Source organism: Aquarana catesbeiana, linkage group LG02 (assembly GCF_042186555.1).
Source record: "Aquarana catesbeiana isolate 2022-GZ linkage group LG02, ASM4218655v1, whole genome shotgun sequence".
NCBI classification, from domain to species: domain Eukaryota; kingdom Metazoa; phylum Chordata; class Amphibia; order Anura; family Ranidae; genus Aquarana; species Aquarana catesbeiana.
In genome coordinates, this window is record NC_133325.1 from 772,109,840 (window position 1) to 772,131,290 (window position 21,451).

Sequence of the window (21,451 nt, forward strand, 5' to 3'; positions counted from 1 at the left end):
ATTAGAGGTAAAGTGATGACTCCACTTGTTACTTACTGAGTCACACATTATTTTGTAACTGTCTCCATTGGTAAAGTGTTTATTATTGCTTTTCCATCTTTTGACTGTTGATTTATTGTTTGTTGTTACAATATATATTTACCTTTCAGTCTTGATGTTTCAGAGGGGGTGTCATTCACATCTGGAGTCGGGGGACGCAAACATCAGCAGCTCCTTCGGGAATAAGCGCTACACTAGTGTAAGGAGAGTTTTAGATACTACAGGGGCCAACTTCAAAGTCCAAATGTTGCTTTGTCACACAAGGCTCACTTTAAGAATTATTTCATCTCTTTTGGTAGCCAAAAAGCTCTGTCCATGCATTGCAAAATAGTTATTAGAAGCAATTCTCGGGACAATTATTTTTAATAACTGATTAGCATCAGTCAGTGCTGTTTACAGGTAAAACTTACAAAACGAATTTTGTATTTTAAGACATACCTGATTTTCTTTTGGTTCCAGTAGACAATACACAGGGCAGTGATAAGAAGGATGGCAAACCCTACAAGGATCCAGATCCAATTCCTGGTTTTATCTGTAAAGAAACAAAATTGTACAATGATTAAAACATGATAATGGATAAAGTCAAAGTTGGGAAACTCAAGACTCAAGTGCCACTGGACCCAGCTGTTATGTGCAACCATGTATCTATCATCCACTCACTCTACTGCTACTGGATGTTTTCTTACTTCCCACCAGTGGCGGCCCATCTATAGGGGGCGCCTGGGCGCCACCCCCCCCCCCCCCCCCCTGTAGTAAAAAAAAAAAATTCAAAAAAAAAAAAAATTTTTTAAACGGCCCCTTTAAGAACAAAAAAAAAGAAAAAAAGTCCTTTAACAATACTTCCGCATAGTGGAGGTAAAAAACGGGCGGTTGCCCCCTCTCCATGCTGCTTTTGTTCTTTATGTGATCACGATTTTAGTTGTGGAGTTTTATTATAAAAAACCTCCCTTTTTTACCTGCACTATGCGGAAGTTTTAATTTTTCTTTGCATACCACCTGGATGAGAGCGATTATCCTGTTTGGGCTCCTTGTGACATATCCCGCCTCCAGAACCTGGAGTTTGGAACCCTCACTTAGATGACCCATCTGGAAGATTCCTTGAGGCTCCGTTGATGACCCCTGGAAGTACGGCTGAAGTCCATCCAACCAGCCCTACCCTTCTGAAATCCTCTCTTCTGCCTGGCTGGGCTTACCGCTCGATTGACTCCATGTCGCTGACAGGGGAGTCCTCCGGTAAGAGTACCCATCTTTTCTCATCCACCGATGTTGAATATTTCTGATGTTGGTTTCCTCTACGGATTTATATCATCTATCAACACATGCTTGCCACCCACCACCTAAGATCGACCCCTTCCTTGTTCTGACACCATTGGACCCATCACACTTTATAACCTTTACCTTGTGACTTTATGATTTATCTTATATTGGATGCACCACTGAATTTAAGGTTTGTAGACATGATGATATTTTGTCCATTTCTCACTTAGCGCTGCATTTTACACTTTTTCTCACTAGACCACCAGATCCCAATCATCACCGGATCTCTTGAGCTCTTCCACAGCTTTCCCGCTGTATTCTCCTCAAGCGCCACCCCTGCTAACCTGCTGGGTCCCTGGCTTGGCACTCGTTGAAGCTTTCCCACTTCTTCACCATCCCTGGCTGGCGAGAAGACTGCTCTGGTACTTGCTCAAGCTTACTCACTGTAGTCTCCGGTAATATGGTGGATGGTCCCTTAGTGGTGACTGGTTCCCCTTTACCTTGGACCACAATTGGGTCCCGATCCAGCTGAACCTTCACAACTCGGTTGGACTCCAATCCTGCAGTCCCAACCCTACGCTGCTTCTCCTGCTCTTGGATAGGCCTCAGGCAGCCTAGCAGCCAGGTGCCCCCGGCATAGGCCTCTGGCTTCTGGCCTAGCAACTCGGGGTGACAAAACACACGTCCAACTAGACAGCTGTCCAGGTGGCATAGAACCCCGATCACCTGTCTCCGTCCAAATAAATAGGCTCTCCCAGCAGGCCAAGGGACTAAAGAAACCCTTGCCTATTGGCTGAGACACCCCATCCATTCATGATCTATCCTTGCTATGCTCTTGTCTAGCTAATGTCACCAGCCACAATGCCACCTAGTGACAGAAGAGAAAAGTTCAGCAATTCCAGAATTGGGGGGAAATCAGTGGATCTCCTAACAATTAGCCAGGACAATTACTACCTGGCAAACTAAGTTTGTTAGCAACCCTGCCTAAACACCAGGGTGCTACATAAAAATAAACCTAAACTGTCCTGAAATTGATAGGCACATATCATTGTCAGTATTGACACATCAAACACTAACACCTCATTCATTTAAACATTATTTTATCCCATAATTAGACTAAGTTTACATAGAAACAGTAATAACAGGCAGTTAATTCATGTTTTTACCATCCCCCGGCCAGCTACTTGAAAACGAAGAACTTTCACTCACAATGCCAGATACTTTGCAGTGCGGCAAATTTAACACAGCATGCCATTTTTGATAGGTGGTGTCACTTGCCAAACAGGAATATTAAAATCAATGGGACCACATCACAATCATGTGTCAAACATGGTATTTCAATGAAAAATACCCCCTTGAAATTAAAAAAAAACAACAACACAGGTATTCAGGAGGTGGCAATTTAACCTCCTGAAGCAGCTTGAAGCAACACTTCCAGCATTTCAGAAGCAAATCAAAACAGCTCAGAATCAAGAGAAAGCAACTGAGAAGCACTTGAAAGCGTTCTGCATTTGACATGGTTTAGATTTTAAAGCCAGAGTAAAAATATAGGCATAATAGAACAGTGTGGGACAAATCCAACAAAGACTTTTGTTGTATAAGATTATAGCCTGTCGGGTTTTTATTGCTAAAAGAAGAAATAGCCAGCACCCCTTGCATTATGCAGAAATAATAAAAGCAAAAGGTGTTAAAGTTGTAATAAAGCTTCGGCTTTTTTGTAAAAAACAAAACAAAATGTTATACTTACCTGCTCTGTGCAGTGGTTTTGCACAAAGCAGCCCCAATCCTCTTCTTTTTGGGGTCTCAACCGGCGTTCCTGACTCCTCTTCATTGACTAGTGCCCCCAATAGCAAGCTGGAAGTGCGTCAACGCGTTTCGCCCCTCCTCCAGTGTGCCCCAGAGGGGCGAAAACGCGTTGATGCACTTTTCCGGTTTCATCTAACCATGGACGCTAGTTCCACCCTCCGCGAAACGCACGTCGATCAGCGGCGTTCTTGTATGTTTTTACTGATGCCTGTTTAAACCAGATATTGTGTAAGTGGCGCCTTGGATTGTGTGATTCTTCACATTACCTACAGTACTTCACTATTAGTCCTTTCTCTTTCTCATCCGTTTTTTGAGCATGGTCGTGTATCCTGAATGTCCCAGAACAACTGTTGAAGAGGTTTCTTGACCCATCCATTCGTCATATACCAGATCTTATTGATCACAGCGTTTTTGACCCCAGACTGCAAAGCCGGTGGTCTATGATTTCTGTTGAGTGGGGTCACAAGTGGGGAGTGTGGCACACGGCACCAGCTATCTCCCTGGAGCACATATGTACTTTATTTGGAGCACTTTTCACTTTGATTATTGAATATGTTCATATATTTACCATTATATTGAAAGTATCATGGAAGGGTTACAATGTTTTACCCCTTTATTTTTCTAATCATCCTATAAGAAGCTGTTTATATACCATTATTTAGAATCCTACACATGTTCTGATCCTGAAACCGATCGCCTTCTGGCAAAGAGTAAGAACGATCTCACAGAAAGTTACCAACTTCAAACTCCCAGATGATCTCTCCTTTTTTCTTACATAATTCATGTATCCAGGAAAAAAACTACTACAAGTCCATTTTGCAGTGTAGCACCCTCCTAGATAGGTGTTTGGATTTAGATTTAGTGCTGGCTCACTGTGTTGAATGGAGCTGTGTGTGTTTTTGTGTAAACTTAGTTGTGATCACTGTAGCCAGTGCAGCTGATTAATTAGGTCAGTTCAGTGTTCTCAGCTGCTGAGTCTGACACTGCTTTACTGAGAATTCTCTGGAATATAGATGTGGAGCTATGGCAGTTGGCATTTTGTATTTTTTTGCAGCCCTGACCTATCCCAGGGAGCAGGGCCCAGAAGGCAGCTGGGAGTCTGTATACATTCTCTGGGAGACTGAGCTTCTGGGTCTTATCCTGCAGAGGATCATTCCGGCCTGGAGAGATTGCTGCCCTCCAGGACAATGCTGCCATGTGCTTACTGTTTGTGAGGTCTCAGGTGGACAACATGAGGGCCCGGATGCTGAAGCTACTGAGAGCTGTCTGCTGAAGATCTAGCCTGGTATCACAGGAGGAAGGTGCATAGTTGCAGCATTGAAAAAAAAAAAAAATTCGGGACACTTTTTTTCATGCAGGCGGAGCTATAATTCGGGGGCGTGGCATGCTATAATTAGGGGGCGTGGCATTCTTTTGTGGGCAGGGCATACTGTAACAGAAAACTGCGGCGTGCAAAACGCGCCGCGGCAAAAAATGGGCATGGTTTGAGCGGGTGGATCTTAAATGGGCGTGGCTCGGAAGGGGTGTGGTATGAGATGAATGAGGGATGGAGGAAGAAAGAAAGAAAGAGGGAAAGAAGGGAAGAGAGAAAGAAAGAAAGAGGGAGAGAAAGAAAAATAAAGAGAGAAAGAAAGAGGGATGGAGCGACAGCAGGCACAGATCCTACACAACAGTAGAAATATGTGTATTCCAGAAAGTTTAACAAATCAGCAGATAAAGATACTCCAAACACCTGGTGTTGGCGCTTAAATCATCCCGGCACCAAGGTTGTTATGGTGTCAGGATGATTGAAGTGCATTATTTCTATTATTACATTGTAATATAGAATGAAATTATTTAACTTACCATAATGCAGAATCAGTGGAAGTCCTGTGTGTCACCTGCCATGTCGCCTGCCACCAGATGCCATCAGGTGTCCCCAGCGGAGTCCCCCTTACATCAGGCATTTCCAGCTGACTCCTCCCTTACATCAGGCATTGCCAGCTGAGTCCCCCCTTACATCAGGCATTGCCAGCAGAGTCCTCCGTTACATCAGGCATTGCCAGCAGATTCCCCCCTTACATCAGACATTGCCAGTGGAGTCCCCCCTTACATCAGGCATTGCCAGCGGAGTCCCCCCTTACATCAGGCATTGCCAGTGGAGTCCCCCCTTACATCAGACATTGCCAGCGGAGTCCCCCCTTACATCAGACATTGCCAGCGGAGTCCTCCCTTACATCAGGCATTGCCAGCAGATTCCTCCCTTACATCAGGCATTGCCAGCGGAGTCCCCCCTTACATCAGACATTGCCAGCGGAGTCCCCCCTTACATCAGACATTGCCAGCGGAGTCCCCCCTTACATCAGACATTGCCAGCGGAGTCCCCCCTTACATCAGACATTGCCAGCGGAGTCCCCCCTTATATCCGACATTGCCAGAGGAGTCCCCCTTACATCAGACTTTGCCAGCGGAGTCCCCCCTTACATCAGACGTTGCCAGCGGAGTCCCCCTTACATCAGACATTGCCAGCGGAGTCCCCCCCTTACATCAGACATTGCCAGCGGAGTCCCCCCTTACATCAGATATTGCCAGCGAAGTCCCCCTTACATCAGACATTGCCAGCGGAATCCCCCCTTACATCAGACATTGCCAGCGGAATCCCCCCTTACATCAGACATTGCCAGCGGAGTCCCCCCTAACATCAGACATTACAGCGGAGTCCCCCCCTACATCAGGCATTGCAGCGGAGTCTCCCCTTATATCAGGCACTGCCAGCAGAGTCCTGTCCTTACACCAGGTATCCTCTAATGGAGCCCCCCCCCTTTCTTTACAGATCAGGCATTCTCAGCAGTGGAGACTCTCTCCGCCGACATTACTAATCAGAATGGGACAAAATAGCCGGGTGGCTGCCAATAGCAATTGAGCTGTGGCGCCTAGGGTTGCCACCTCATCCCTTTAAACCCGAACACTTATTAATTACACAGGTTCTGTGGCTGATTAAGGTGGTAATTAAACTCACTTAGTGTCTTACCTGCATTCAATTAGCCACAGAACCCGTGTAATTCATATGTGTTCGGGTTTAAAGGGATGAGGTGGCAACTCTAGCGGTGCCACAGCTCAAATTCTATTGGCAGCCACCCGGCCATTACTAAACAGTACTTTGGTCTTTGGGAAAATGGCGGCTGGTGGAGACATTGTCTCCGTCGGCCACAGACCTCTAGCGGCGGCGAAAAAAAAAAATCGGTAAAATAAGAATTTCCCCCCTTACATCAGGCATTGCCAGTGGAGTCCCCCCTTACATCAGACATTGCCAGCGGAGTCCTCCCTTACATCAGGCATTGCCAGCAGAGTCCTCCCTTACATCAGACATTGCCAGCGGAGTCCCCTCCTACATCAGGCATTGTCAGCGGAGTCCCCTCCTACATCAGGCATTGTCAGCGGAGTCCCCCCTTACATCAGGCATTGCCAGCAGAGTCCTCCCTTACATCAGACATTGCCAGAAGAGTCCTCCCTTACATCAGACATTGCCAGCAGAGTCCTGTCCTTACACCAGGCATCCCCCAATGGAGCCCCCCTTTCCTTACATCAGGCATTCCCAGCAGTGGAGACTCTCCGCTGCCATTACTAAACAGAATGGGACAAAATAGCCGGATGGCTGCCAATAGGAATTGAGATGCGGTGCCGCCCACCCCCGCCCCTTCCCACATCAGGTCACAGACAGACGGCAGCGGGGCGGGAGGTGGGCGGTGCCACAGCTCAAATTCTATTGGCAGCCACCCGGCCATTACTAAACAGTACTTTGGTCTTTGGGAAAATGGCGGCTGGTGGAGACATTGTCTCCGTCGGCCACAGACCTCTAGCGGCGGCGAAAAAAAAAAATCGGTAAAATAAGAATTTCCCGGGACATTTCCCGGGAATGGCTAAATCCGGGAAAAGGGTCTAAATCCCGGGAATGTCCCGGGAAATTTGTGACAGTTGGTAAGTATGAAGGTGTTGCTTGGAAATTGGAAGAATGCAATCAACTGTCCCTGGACATTTTGTGAGTACAAACTGCTGTAAAAGATCTTAGAGACTTTTGGGCTGCTGCCACCCCTCTAGTGCTAGAGAGTCAGCTGTATGTTTGTCTAAAGGGGTGTGTCCTGAAAAGCCCAGTCTATCTAGTTCTCTCTGAAGGGACTCTGCTCTTGGTGCTCTAAAGAATTAAGCTTGCATGCTTTGAACCTCCCTATCGGTATGATTATGTCGGATTTTAGGTGCTGAAAGCGATACAATTATTTTGCATAGAAATTTGGCGTTTTATATTGAAGGCCTGTAATTCTTAGCAATAACACACTTAAATCTGTCCAAACAAGAGTCTAGTAGATATCCCGGTTATAATAAAGTTTGAAACATGAAATCATAAATTTTAATATAATAAATAAATATAAAAAATTATAAAAAAGAATTATATAATAATAATAAAATTATTTTCCCCACGATTCACTATCGCTCAATTCTGCAAGTGTTCTAATTTACTATCACTGTTTTCTAACCACTGTAAAACCACTTTTGAGGTAAAGGGACACTTTTTGGTTGCTATGGACAATCTCAGTTTCCAGGCAGAAAAAACAGTATATATAATATAAAACTACATGGAGGGCATTGGACAAAGCACTGGGGACAAAAGGGATGTGAAATAATTTCATACAGTAATGTAATCTGTAAGATTACATTACTGTATGTGTTATGATTTTTCAATTTTTTTGAATTTGCCGCCAGGCTCCGCCCCTGTGCGTTGTGATGCTCGCAGGGAACGGAGCCCGACACAGAGAGGCTTCGGGCAGAGGACGGAGCCCACGGACAAAGCAGGGGGACATCGCAGGATCCTGGGGACAAGGTAAGTAACCTGCACCAGGATCCTGCAATGCAATCCCGAGTGTGGCTCGGGGTTACAGCTAATGGTACTGAAATTTAACCCCGAGCCACACTCGGGAAAACCACCAGGGAGGCTACATGCTTCTGCTACAAAGCCAGATCCACAGTTTGCTATAAGCAAGGACTTTCTGCTTCAGCTCTACATTTAACTTTTTCACTACAAAGTCAATTCCACAGTTTGCTATATGCAAGGACTTGTGCTTCAGTTTTAAAGAAAGGAGTTCACTGACCTCAATCTGTACTTAGTTCTGATTTTGGAGTATCCCACTCAATTCCCTCTACCCTATCCAAGTTCTCCAAAAAGAAAAACAACACCCCTAGACTGGTTATTGAGGAAAAGTATGGCTAAAATTGTGTGCCTGGCTGTGGGGCAATCCACTGGTGAAGAACCTCCTATGGGTGTTATGCCACGTACACACGGTCGGACTTTACGGCAGACTTTGTCCGGCGGACTTTTCGACGGACTTTACGACAGACTTTCTGAATGAACGGACTTGCCTACACATGATCAACCAAAGTCCAAAGGATTTGTACATGATGACGTACCACCAGACTAAAACAAGGAAGTTCATAGCCAGTAGCCAATAGCTGCCCTAGCGTCGGTTTTTGTCCGTCGGACTAACATACAGAGGAGCGGAATTTTCGACCGGACTCGAGTCTGTCGGAAAGATTTGAAACATGTTTCATTTCTAGGTCCGTCAAACTTTTGGGGGAAAAAAGTCAGCTGGAGCCCACACACCATAGAATTGTCCGACGGACTCCAGTTTGCCGGACCAAGTATGCCGTAAAGTCCGGTCGTGTGTAGGCGGCATAAGTGCTACAGCAGCATCCTCTTAATGCAGAAAAAGTCTGTATTCTACTACGGTCGAAAGATCCTTGCTCACCATGGATTGTTATGTAGAGACTAAATGTAGAAGAGATAAGAAAAATGGAGGATCTTGCCTAATTCTCAAAAAAACAAAAAAAAAAACAAGCATGAAACCTGCTATAACCCTGGTCTTACTGGAGTGAATTTCACTTTTCAGATGAAGGTAAAACTCTGATGTCCAAAATGACCTGACTTCAGTCTGATCCGACTTCCGTGCTTTCAAAGGAACCTTGCTTCCCAAACCCTACCTTCCACCTTGCTTTTCCTATTTAGTCTTAGTACCTCTTTCTCCGATCCCCACTCCTTTCCCCTACTTACCTTACACCATTGCTCTCCCACAAATCCATCCCCCCATCCTATCTTTTCTTTCCATTATCTCTTCTCCTACTATACTTCCTTGCCCCACCCCAACCACTGATTGGGAGAACATTTAATCCTCTCACCCTGCATACTCCTCTGTTGATGTCAGTAGACCTGTACTGAAGGGAATATTTTCTTTACATAAACAATTGGTTAGTTGTATTTTCCTCTCAGGAATAACCACCTGACCTCTGGAAGGTTTTACCCCCTTCATGACCAGGGCATGTTTTTCTTTTCAGCACTATGCTATTTTAGCTAGCCAATGCTCAGTTATGCAACACTGTACTTAAATTACCTTTATATCATTTTATTTTCACACAAATACAGCTTTCTTCTGGTGGTATTTGATCACCACTTTTTTTTTATTATTTAAAAAAAAAAATACTTTTTCTAATTTCTGTTATAATACATAGTGTATTTTAATTGGTTTGTGTGAAAGTTATAGCATCTGAAAACTTTGGAATATATACTGAAATTTATGCAGCTATGATGCTGTACTGGCAATGGTGGTGATCAGCGACTTATAGTGTGACTGTGACAGTGTGGCGGGAAATCTGGTGCTAACAGACACTGTCTGGAAGGGTCACTGACTGACTAACAGACACTGATGTCTCTAGTGACACTAATACAGTTATTACCGATAATACTGCACACTGTATGCTGTACTAATGACACTGGCTGGGAAAGGGTTAACATCAAGGGACTAACTTTGTGCCTAACAAGTGTAATCTGTGTATTCTGCACTGCTTTTACTTACTAATCTGGCTGCTTTTCTCCCTGCTTTTCAGAGAGAGGAAACAGCCAGATCGCCGTTCTCTGTACACAGAGATCTGTGTGCTTGTACACACAGAACTCTGTGTGTGATTGGACATAGCCAATCGGTAGGTTCCAGACTAAACCATTGGCTGAAATCTGCTGCCAAATTCGTGCTGTGTCCAATCCCCGCACAGTACAGCATGCGTGTCCCAAACCTGGAAGACAGGTGACAACGAACAGGTACATTGTCTGGCCTGCCTATGCCAGCTGTCCGAAGTAAATCTACTATGGGTGGCTACTAAGTTGTTAAATGAGAAATTTTGCTAGGCCACTGTGTAATACAAATTACATAAAGACATTTCTCAAACAAAATATGTATAAAAAATGATATACAAATAAAATAAAATGATACAAAAAAGTTTTTGGGTTTAAAGTTCAGCAATAAAGTGTCAGAAACAACCATTCACCTTTTAGAGGTTGATTGATTATAATTCCCCCAATGCAGGCACCAACACCACCACCCAACACCAACACCACCACCCAACACCACCACCCAACACCAATACCACCACCCAACCCCAACACCCAATACCAACACCATCAGACTGGACACTAACTAAGTTCTCTGCTACAGCTCATACGGCTTAATCACATAAACCAGCTATGGTATCAATACACAGCTTCAGTATGGCATCTGCAGTGTACCCAAGGACCCTCTGCTCTCCAATAGTGATATCATATCGAGCTGTTTTGAGATTATCGGGTTATGGCTTTTATGGTAAAGTGAGTGGCAACTTTAGTCACTTTCCCCAGGTAAGGAGGAGAAAAGCTTAATTGCTTGGGTTTGTAGGAAAAATATTTGCTTTATACATATACTTACCCATTTCACCTTTTATTGGAAAGGGCAAATCACCTAAAACGTTGGTCTTCAAATGTGGAGGAAGAAGGCTGCCTAGGGGAATCTAACATACTTCACATACACTCACTGATTTTACCTGATAATGCAATAGATTGGTTCCAGACATTCACAAATGTGGGATGAGACACAAGACATGTCACGTTGTCTCCATCAGACTTGTATGTACTGATCACTGTCCAAGTATCATTCAAATCTTTAATTTTGGTTATGTTTATATCATCTGAATGTGGGATCCAGGAGATCTCTGCAGACGGGAATCCACCACTTGCTCTACACTCCAGAGATCCATCAGTGTTTATATCCAGAGACACAGAGGGCTGAGCTACATGAAAAAAATATGAATAAATATTTATTGATTACACTATTGATGCTGTTAACAGAGGCGTATATACAGAAAAGTTCTGGCGCAAATAATGGACTGGACCCTCTTACTGCTACCAAAGGGGCTGAACTTCCCCATACTGGGCCCCCCACCCTTCCTCAGGTTAGAAGTGTTTCAGTCAATTTAAAGCAGAACTAACCCCATCAATTTAACAGTTTTCAAAACAGTCACAGACATGACCTGCCAAGAATGACAACTATCACAACTGCAGATCAAACAGAGGCTAGGATAGCAGCTCCCTTGGCTGTAAAGGATAGGAGGATTTAGTTCCACTTTAAAAGGGTCCTTACCATTCACAGCCATTATGAATAACCCCCATATTACATCTAATATGTTTATTTCTTATGATTTCCAGCTCCATCTAGTGCTCATAAAGGGGCATTTGCCTGATTTCAGCTAGATCCAAGCACTATATAACTCAAGTACTCTCGTAATACAGACACTTCTGATAAACAATAACCAAAATAATATCTAAATTGAAATAAAGTGTATATCAAATATTTCTTTTATCAGCTATCTGGCACTGACATGTGTTTTCACATCAAAGATAGAATCTCACTGAATAAAGTGCAGAGCAGCTGTAATCATACATTAATTAGACATGTGCGGTTCATTAAGTTCCCAATCGAAATTCTGACAATTTTTTTACAATAGTAATGAATTTAAACAAATCTGAAATAAAGAAACAAAATTTTGGAAGAAATTGGAGTTGTTTTCATATCCAAAATATAAGGGATAGAATGGAAAATAAAAGAACAGAATAGAAAAGAATAAAAAAAGAATAGAATAGAAAAAAAACCTGAAAGAATATAACCATCTTCTGAAATTCAAATTTCAAATAGATTACATTTGAATTAGAATAGAACAGAAAAAAAATTGAATAGATTAGAATAGAATAGAAAAGAATACAATAGAATAGAAAAAAAACAAGAGAATAAAATAGAAAGAATATAACCTTCTTCAGAAATTCGAATTTCAAATATAATACATTTGAATTAGAACAGAAAATACAAAAGAATACAATAGGACATTAAAAACAAGAGAATAAAATAGAAAGAATATAACCTTCTTCAGAAATTTAAATAGGATAAATTCAAATTTGAATAGAAAAGAATAGAATAGAAAATAAAAGAATAGAATAGCATTAAAAAAACACTAGAATATAATAGAATAGAAACAATATAACCATTTCCCCAAAATAGAATAGAATAAAATACATTTCAAATTTGAATAGAATAGAAAATAATAAATTTGAATAGAATAGAAAATAAAAGCATCAAATAGAAAAGAATAGAAAAGGAGTAGTAAAAAAACCATAGAATAGAATAAAATAGAAAGAATCTAACCATCTTCTGATATTAGAATTTCAAATAGAATAAATTTGGATTTGAATAGAATAGAAAAGAATATAATACAATAGAAAATAATAGAATAGAAAGAATACAACAATATAACAATTTTAATGTCTAACATTAATAAAAATATGTATACAAAAAAATTACAGTGTTCTGGAAAATAAGTGTAAATTGTTTTATTACTGTGTTTCAAGAAAATGTCCGAATATCGCCCCTTTATATAAATGGAGATGTGCTGTGCTCCCACTTATTAATGACAGAACAAACTATAGTTCATTTAGTGTTGAATATTCCAGCCCATACATAAATAGATCAGTCCATCTCCGGTGCTCATAAATAAATAGGTGTTCGGTGAAGTGATATATAACACATTCCATCCAAGTGTTTAACCCAGGGGTCTCAAACTGGCGGCCCTCCAGCTGTTGTGAAACTACAAGTCCCATTAGGCATTGCAAGGATGACAGTTACAAGCATGACTCCCACAGGCAGAGGCATGATGGGACCTGTAGTTTCGCAACAACTGGAAGGCTGCCAGTTTGAGACCCCTGGTTTAACCCCTCAGTGCTCATTATGCTCACACCTCTGTTGTTGACTGATAAACATTTATGGGCCAAATTTAACCTCTTTAAGGAATTATATCCTCGCTCTCTCTCCTTCAACCTTCAGTACTCCTTTTCCTCCAATTCCACTTTCCACCTAATATCATACAGGTATTGACAATTCTTCCCTTTTAAGTGATTAATAGCGCCACAATCCACCTTATAGCAATCCACCAGATTTCAGAGCATCCTCTGAAGAAGTCATGTCTAGTGACGTAACAAGTAAGGGCGGAGCCAGTGACATCATCATGCAATTATAGGAAGTAGACAGGCACCAAGCTGAGCAGGGCTGTCCACAAAGTATACATCTCTTAAGGGAACATTTGCATGCGAATTCCGCAGTGCACTGGATTAGTGCATGAATACATGTGAGTGTGTTTTTACTATTCTTAAAGCGGAGTTCCACCCAAAAGTGGAACTTCCGCTTTAAGGGTAGGTGACCCCCTGACATGCCACATTTGGCATGTCATTTTTTTTGGGGGGGGGGAGTGGATACCCTCTTTTTTGACTATGCCGGCAGAGAGGAGGGGGAGATGAGCGGGGATTCGTTCCCACGCATCGCTGGACCCTGGGACAGATAAGTGTCCGATTATTAAAAGTTAGCAGCTGCAGTATTTGTAGCTGCTGACTTTTTTTTTGTTTTTAAGCGGAACTCCGCTTTAATAAAGGAAAGAGTCTGGTGGATTTCCGTTAGGTGGATGTTGGAGCTATTACCCACGTAAAGGGAAAGAGTTGCCAATTTGTGATACAAGGTGGAAAGTCCTGAAGGAGTCTTGAAGGTGGAAGGTAGAGTCCTGAAGGTGGAAGGTAGAGTCCTGATGGTATAAGGTAGAGTCCTGAAGGTGGAAGGTAGAGTCCTGAAGGTATAAGGTAGAGTCCTGAAGATGAAAGGTAGAGTCCTGAAGGTGGAAGGTAGAGTCCTGAAGATGGAAGGTAGAGTCCTGAAGATGGAAGGTAGAGTCCTTAAGGTATAAGGTAGAGTCCTGAAGGTGGAAGGTAGAGTCCTGAAGATGGAAGGTAGAGTCCTGAAGGTATAAGGTAGAGTCCTGAAGGTGGAAGGTAGAGTCCTGAAGGTATAAGGTAGAGTCCTGAAGATGAAAGGTAGAGTCCTGAAGGTGGAAGGTAGAGTCCTGAAGATGGAAGATAGAGTCCTGAAGATGGAAGGTAGAGTCCTGAAGGTATAAGGTAGAGTCCTGAAGGTGGAAGGTAGAGTCCTGAAGATGGAAGGTAGAGTCCTGAAGGTATAAGGTAGAGTCCTGAAGGTGGAAGGTAGAGTCCTGAAGATGGAAGGTAGAGTCCTGAAGGTTTAAGGTAGAGTCCTGAAGGTGAAAGGTAGAGTCCTGAAGATGGAAGGTAGAGTCCTGAAGGTATAAGGTAGAGTCCTGAAGGTGGAAGGTAGAGTCCTGAAGGTATAAGGTAGAGTCCTGAAGGTGGAAGGCTGAGTCCTGAAGGTGGAAGGTAGAGTCCTGAAGGTGGAAGGTAGAGTCCTGAAGGTGGAAGGTAGAGTCCCGAAGGTGGAAGGTAGAGTCCTGAAGGTGGAAGGTAGAGTCCTGAAGGTGGAAGGTAGAGTCCCGAAGGTGGAAGGTAGAGTCCTGAAGGCGGAAGGTAGAGTCCTGAAGGTGGAAGGTAAAGTCCTGAAGGTGGTAGAGAGGAGAGTGAGGCTATGACCCCTTAAAGGGAAAAGTGGATATTTGACCTCTACATGTTTATCAATCAACAGCAGAGCTGAGAGCATAATGAGCACAGAGGGGTGAAACAATTGGATGAAATTTGTTATATATCACTGAGCACCTATTTCTTTATGACCACTGGAGTTGGACGGATCTATTTATGTATGGACTGGAATATTATAATTGAAATACTTGGTTTATGTAATGTTTGTTCAGAATCACTGTGACCCTTAACCCCTTTCTCCTGATGCATGTTGGGGGAGGGGCTGTACCAGGAAGTCAGTCAGTATGTGTGGGACTGGAAGCAGCAGCATGATACTGAGAGGGAGATCTGATGTATAAGACTCCTCCATGTAAGAATGTACATTGCTTTCCGAGTGAGTAATAAACCCTTCCCTGGTTAAAGCGGAGTTTCACAAAAAAAAAAAAAAAATTAGATGTCAGCAGCTGCAAATACTGTAGCTGCTGACTTTTAAAATAAGGACACTTACCTGTCCCGGGGTCCAGCGATGTCGGCACCCGAGACCGAGCCGTCCCTCGATCCTCGGGTGCTGCCGCCGCCATTCACACTGAGGGAATCAGGAAGTGAAGCGTTGCTGCTTCACTGCCCGGTTCCCTACTGCGCATGCGCGAGTCGCGCTGCGCGTCTTCACTGGTCCCCGTTGTGTTGTGGGAACTGTGTATTTCCCACAACACAACGGGGGTGGGCGGGGACTCTGCGGCTAGCTATACCCGGAAGTGGGTGCAGATACCTGTATTATACAGGTATCTGCACCCCCCTCCCCCCTGAAAGGTGCCAATTGTGACACCGGAGGGGGGGAGGAATCCGATGAGCGGAAGTTCCACTTTAGGGTGGAACTCCGCTTTAAGAAGTGCATCCAGCCTGTGTGTAACTTGCTGAGCAGATACTGGCAGCATTGCTAGCAATACCCTGAGAGACCCTGTGTCAAAGGGAAATAACAGTTTACAACTCTAAATGAACTATAGATTTTTATTTTAATAATAAGTGTGAGCACAGCACATGTCCATTTGTATAAAGGTTTGATATATAAAAATTTTATTGAAATGCAGTAACAGCACAATTTACACTTATTTTCCAGCATGCTGGGCAATTTTGTGTTTAATTTTTTTATATATATTGAAGTATGTTTACTGCAGCTCTACACTTTATTCAGTGATATTAGCTCCAAACAGTGCCTCAGGGGTGGAAGTTACAATCTCCTCCATATCTAAAAGCATTGGGTATTGTCGCTGGCTGTAGAAAAGGAAGGAGCAGCGAGGGAGCACAGGCAAGGTGATTATTAGGGAGTCGGAGGTCACTTTGCACAGACAATGTCACATTAACCTGCATGGACAAGAAGACAGTAGAGTTCACTGTTCAAGCTCTTCACTTTTTAAGTGGATTTTCCCTTAGCTTGGTGAATGTGGTGAAAATTCACTTTGTAAAGAATACCCAATCATGTTCAAGGAACATAAAGATTTTTTTTTGCTTGTACTGATTGAATGGAAGTCAGCAGAGCTTCACCTCATTCGTTATAATAAGGGAACATTCTATTGCAAAGTGAAAATTCCCTTGTGAATGAACAGCTTATTTGCCTTTGGTAAATCAACCCTATTGTCTTTATTTGCTTTATGCATTTTGTTAAAGATGAAGTAAATGTTCTAATTGTGTATTTTTGCTTTAGTATTTGAAGAAACAACCATTTTTTATATTAAAAAAGAAAAATGAATAGGTTACAACATACCTAATACTTGTAAAATAGTTGTAGTAATGAAGGTCCCTTCTATCTGTGATGACATCTCACAGGTATAATTTCCTCCATCAGATATCTGGGTGTTCTGGATGGTCAGTGTTATATTGGTAAATGTCATTCTTGTACTGCAGTTGCTGTATATCTGGGGTCCTCTATTGGCAAAGTCAGCATATGAGGATAAACACGAAGAATTATTAATGTGATGGATCTTCCATATAACTCCCGTTATATTTCCTCCAGGATCACCTCCACATTGTAGAACTGTAGAATTGCCTTTTCTTCCCACAACAACTGTAACATCTGTAATCCCCAAAAAATTATATAATTGCAATTATTGTGTGTTGAATTAAGCAGTCAAGTGTTATCACAGGTACTATATTCTGAGCTGTAGATATTGGTATATATATATATATATATACACACACACACAAGTATCACCATAAGGTCTATAAATCAGCAGGTTCCTTTCTAGGAGCATTTATCAGTATATCTGGAAAATTCTGGACCTTAGAGTATTTATTCTAAACATTCCATTTTAATAACATATACATGCTACAGGAAAAAAATAATTTTAGAAAGCACAAATAATGATAAAGATGACATTAAATGATTGAGTAATAAGTAGTGTTGCTGTTTGTGTTTGAGTAAAAATGTAATTCTCCCTGATTATCTCATATTTCATTTGGGAATGCTTTATGCATTCCCCTGGGAGGGGGTGGATATCTGGGGCCCCTTTATTTTGAAGGGGGCTTTGAGATTCCTGCAAATCCCCCATATAAATTTTGGGGGGACCAGATGTGGGGAAGAAGCCCTTGCCTCTCACTATTGGCACAGGGTGCCTTGCAAGGGGGTAGACTTTGTCTCCCTTCCTTGCAAGGTACCCCCAATATAATACTGGTCTGGCTATGCCCTACTCTTGCTACCTTAAGGCGATCCCTGAAAACTCATCTCTTCGGGAAAGCCTATCACGTCTCCAACTAATCTTCTACCACTTCCATCAGCTCATTCCCCACAGTTACAAACTTTTGTACCACCTGCCCCACCCTATTAGATTGTAAGCGCTTCTGAGCAGGACCCTCTTAATCCTCTTGTATTTTATTGTATTATAACTGTATTGTCTCATTTTTATATTGTAAAGCGCTGCGTAAACTGTTGGTGCTATATAATTCCTGTATAATAATAATAATACCCTCACGTGACCTGGTATGGTACAGGGAAAGGGGCCGCATATTCACTGACCTCCTATTATTGGCCACCAATGCTACATGCCTTGGTCTGGTCTGGCTGGTCTTTTTGTTTCAGTTTTTTTAATGTGCATTGGCCTTTTCACATGTACACCAAGTGTAGGTAGCTGCTGTTTCCTCTAATGCCTGTATCTGTATGTAGCACCCTCCTTTAGCTAGGCTGTCAGGTTAAGTTTAGTTGTTGGCTTAACTGTAGCCAGTGGAACAGTGATCAATTAGATGATGTCCATTAGGATGAAATGCGTTGGTTAGCGTTCATGAAGTAATTGCGATTCTTGCCCTATATTCATGGATTTGATGACTGTATACATAGTGCTAGTTTAAGTGAATACATGTAAGTGCACATCTGTTTGTATGAATAAACATTTTCATACAGTGTTACACTATGTGCGGTTGCTTGCGGTTTCCACCATATATAGCCGAGAACTTCTTGCAGTTTGAGGTTGCCCATGAGTTTGGAGCCTGTCTTTTGATGGTTGAATCTCTTCATCCTATTCGGGGCCGGTGGGTTCCCTATTAACCCTCTGGGAGAGTGGAGTATGATTGGGGTGTTTCCCCACAATTGCTTGGTTGACTCCATGCCTCTGGTAAGTGTGCTGACCTTACTTCATGGTGGTGGATCACACAACAATGGTGAAGCCTGATAACATTGTGCCCTTTCTTGGGTGACCCTTACCAGATTCATGGGATTTTGGAATATCACACATTTTTTTTAATTTACTTATAAACCTTGTTTTGAATTCTGAATCTTATCATATTATTTGCTAATTTTGGATGTGTCAAGGTTTTTTACCATATTCCAGTTTTGATTTATACTGTATGTCTAGATATATTTTGCATTTTGGACTGGTTATATATATAGTAGGTATCACATGTAATGGACACATTGTATGCCTTGAGGAATTTCACTGTACAAATTGTTTACTGAGAATTCATTTTAATCCAAGGTCTCATATTGCTTTTTGCACATATCACTTTAAGCGCTGCACTATTGTTTATTTTATCTATTATTTTTGTCTAAATGGGGCTTCCTAAGCTGGGTGTTTTATTTCTGCCATCTGCTTCTGAAATAAGCTTCTGGAATATAGGGCAGAGAGAGTCAAATGTCTAGTATGAATATTTATTATGTCCCCGACAATCCTTGGAAGAATGAGTCCAGATGGTGGCTGGGAATGTGATAAATGTTTGGGAGTCCTTGCCAGAGTGTTCTTCCTCTAATAGGAGGGTTCCAGTTCTCCTTGGGCTGCTGTCCCTGGGAGGCAGCTAGAAACAGACAAGAATTGCAGTCTGGGCCTTAGCGGGAGATGGGCTGAGGGCATGGAGAGGAATGTTAAAAGTATTGTTTCTGGAGGGCATGGCTCTGAAGTCCTGGTCTGGAGAAGGATCTTTCATCTCCCTCACTAAGGATCTACCTGTGCTTAGTTGCCAGCATTTCAAAAAAGTTTTTAGGGACAAATTTTTTTTCTGTGTGTATAGAAAGCTGCTGTAGACGGAGCATGTACTTTAATTAGGGGCAGAACATTCATTTAATATAGGCATGGTTTTACAAGAAGGTTAATCATGTGCTTCCATCAGCGATCTAACAGCATATCATGTCCACCCATGAAGGATCTGCTAGCACTGAAAGGTTTAATTATATACAGTGAGCAAGAATCTGCTAGCAATAACAGGGTTAATCATGTCTCTAGCCATCAGGGATTCTAGGTAGGCCACAGACTGTGATTTCCTGCAACCTATGTAAATTCACCCTCCCGCCAAGCAATTGTCTGCTCCCAGTGGGGAGCGGGGGAGATCGGGAAAGCTATCCCCGCTGGGAGAAGACAGTGATTATTGCTATATATTGCTACTATAGCAGCCGCTAGCAATAATCACAAGTGAATCCGGCAGGGTGGTGCTATAAGAATGTCTGTTAAGAAGCTTGTCCTCCTAATCATTGCCACTTTCGTTTTGGTGTATCTTGAATCCCATGAAACCCTCTCCTCCTGGACCCCTCTCCTGTTTCAAGTTATTCAGCAATAAGTTCTAAAGACATCCCTAGACTGAGTCTGTATTGTCGGTATTCAGGGAACTGTACTTGTGGATAGCAGCCTCTGTCCTTTTGTAGGAGAACCTGTGATATTCCGAACGGCCCCTCCCGTTTTTTTTTTGGTTTATAGCGATAAGAATAAAAACCGCAGAGGTGATAAAATACCACTAAAAGAAAGCTCTATTTGTGGGAAAAAAAGGACAGCCTTGCACGACCACACAATTGTCAGTTAAAGTAACGCAGTGCCGTATCGCAAAAAATGGCCTGGTCATGAAGGGGGTAAAACCTTCCGGGGCTGGGGTGGTTATAGTGCCCCTGTGTTCACATGTAAAGGCAAACACATGCGTCAGTCCTACATCAGTATGTAAACAGCAATCGCACCACACATGTGAGATATCACCACGAACATCAGATTAAGAGAAATAATTCAAGCACCTCCTGTGTAAATCTAAAGTAGTAGGTTGTAAAGGCTTTTAAACTATCTTCTATGGAAAATATAATTTACATCGTTTGTCGCCATTACACAGGTGTGCTCAATTTTAAGGCGTGACATGTTTGGTATCTATTTACTTGGGATAACACCATCTTTTATATTTTACCAAACAATTGAGTTACAGTATCTCACAAAAGTGAGTACACCCCTCACATTTTTGTAAATATTTTATCATATCTTTCTATGTGACAACCCTGAAAAAATGACACTTTGCTACAATGTAAAGTAGTGAGTGTACAGCTTGTATAACTATAGTTTAATTTTTTAAAAATTCGATACACTGCCAAACATGAGGTACACAGGTAAGTGGATACCCCCTTCACAACATCCCGACAATAATTTTTGGAGAGATAAACAAAAGAGACCTTGGGATTGTACGGGTGAGGGGGGGAGTAGAAGTAAATTACCTAAGAAGTAAGGAGGGAAGAGGTTTTTTTTTTTTAAAGGGATAATATGATTGGTAATACAGGTACCCAGGAGTAATAAAAAATATATATATACTTTATTAGAAATATACAAAAGAAATATTTAAAACAGTGAACAGTTCATACAAAATATCTAGACCATATACATGAGTGTTTTAATTAAGGAAAACATGCATATACGTGGTACTTGAGAACCCAACATGTTTCGGATAAAAAATGCAATTCCTTCTTCAGGGGATTCCTGTAAGGATATTGTATGATCTGGGGGGTACATAGGTATAATATACCAATCATTAGTACACATATACAGTATACATATAGCTATAAATGGTAGGTCATAGGAGCTTATAAGGGCAAACAATCATGATAAAAACTTGGGAAAACAAGAAATATATGTATATTTGTATATATCATAAGGAAGAGAAAGGACTTACTCGTTCACAGAAATGTGTGCATATCCCAGGCCGGACTGTAACCTGGTAGCTTAACAGATGGTGCTCCAAATCCTAGTCACCACAGCATCAGCTACGCATTGTGTTTAAATATATATAGCCACATATAGGCTTATATAGTGAAAGCCAAGGGCCAAAGGTTGGATGGAATTT

General features: G+C 42.1%; 1 protein-coding gene across 2 annotated transcripts in view; it reads right to left on the reverse strand.

Moving 5' to 3' along the window:
* The window catches only part of LOC141130118 (cell surface glycoprotein CD200 receptor 1-A-like), a 69,048-nt gene that overhangs the window by 15,217 nt on the left and 32,380 nt on the right, over window positions 1–21,451 (reverse strand). The window contains exons 2-4 of one of the 2 annotated variants that reach the window (XM_073618072.1): window positions 16,650–16,949; window positions 10,975–11,220; window positions 478–571 (exon numbers count right to left, since the gene is read on the reverse strand). In XM_073618072.1, coding sequence (XP_073474173.1) covers window positions 478–571; window positions 10,975–11,220; window positions 16,650–16,949 — 640 coding nt within the window. Of the gene's footprint in view, window positions 1–477; window positions 572–10,974; window positions 11,221–16,649; window positions 16,959–21,451 lie in introns of both variants that reach the window. The other variant, XM_073618071.1, reaches the window with a different exon arrangement.